Here is a 329-nt window from a genome sequence, read left to right as displayed (position 1 = left end):
CCTTGGTGCTTGTCCCCCCCCCGCCGCTGCCGCGCCAGCTCGCTCCGGGGGTGCACCGTGCCCAGGAAAATGGGCTTGAACTAGAAGTCAAGGCAGGGAGAAATCTGCTAGTGCCAGGTGCCAGCCAGCACGGGGGGCTGTGCCTGGGGCTCCCGAAACACACACACGGCGCTACGAAACGTGAACGGGAGGGCAGCGGCGCGGTAAGCCCAGGCGGGACCCCATCCCACCGCAGGAGCCCTCCGTGACAGGGGTGTCCCCGAGACGGGCCGCGCTCTCCCGAGGACGCGGGAAGTTGGGGGAGGGGACCCGGAGGGGGAACCGCAGGC

The 329-nt window shown here is 70.2% G+C and overlaps 1 protein-coding gene across 1 annotated transcript in view; it reads right to left on the bottom strand.

The window, feature by feature from the left end:
• The window catches only part of AARS2 (alanyl-tRNA synthetase 2, mitochondrial), a gene marked incomplete at its 5' end in the record, with an annotated part of 16732 nt that extends 16652 nt beyond the window's left edge, over positions 1 to 80 (bottom strand). Inside the window, one exon of the mRNA XM_010285467.1 lies at positions 9 to 80. Within this exon, the coding sequence (XP_010283769.1) occupies positions 9 to 80 (72 nt within the window). The remainder of the gene's footprint in view (positions 1 to 8) is intronic.
• Positions 81 to 329: the final 249 nt, after the last annotated feature.

Source organism: Phaethon lepturus, unplaced genomic scaffold, assembly GCF_000687285.1.
Source record: "Phaethon lepturus isolate BGI_N335 unplaced genomic scaffold, ASM68728v1 scaffold19914, whole genome shotgun sequence".
NCBI classification, from domain to species: Eukaryota; Metazoa; Chordata; class Aves; order Phaethontiformes; family Phaethontidae; genus Phaethon; species Phaethon lepturus.
Note: the sequence above shows the minus strand (reverse complement) of the source record. Positions and strands in the feature narration are given on the sequence as shown.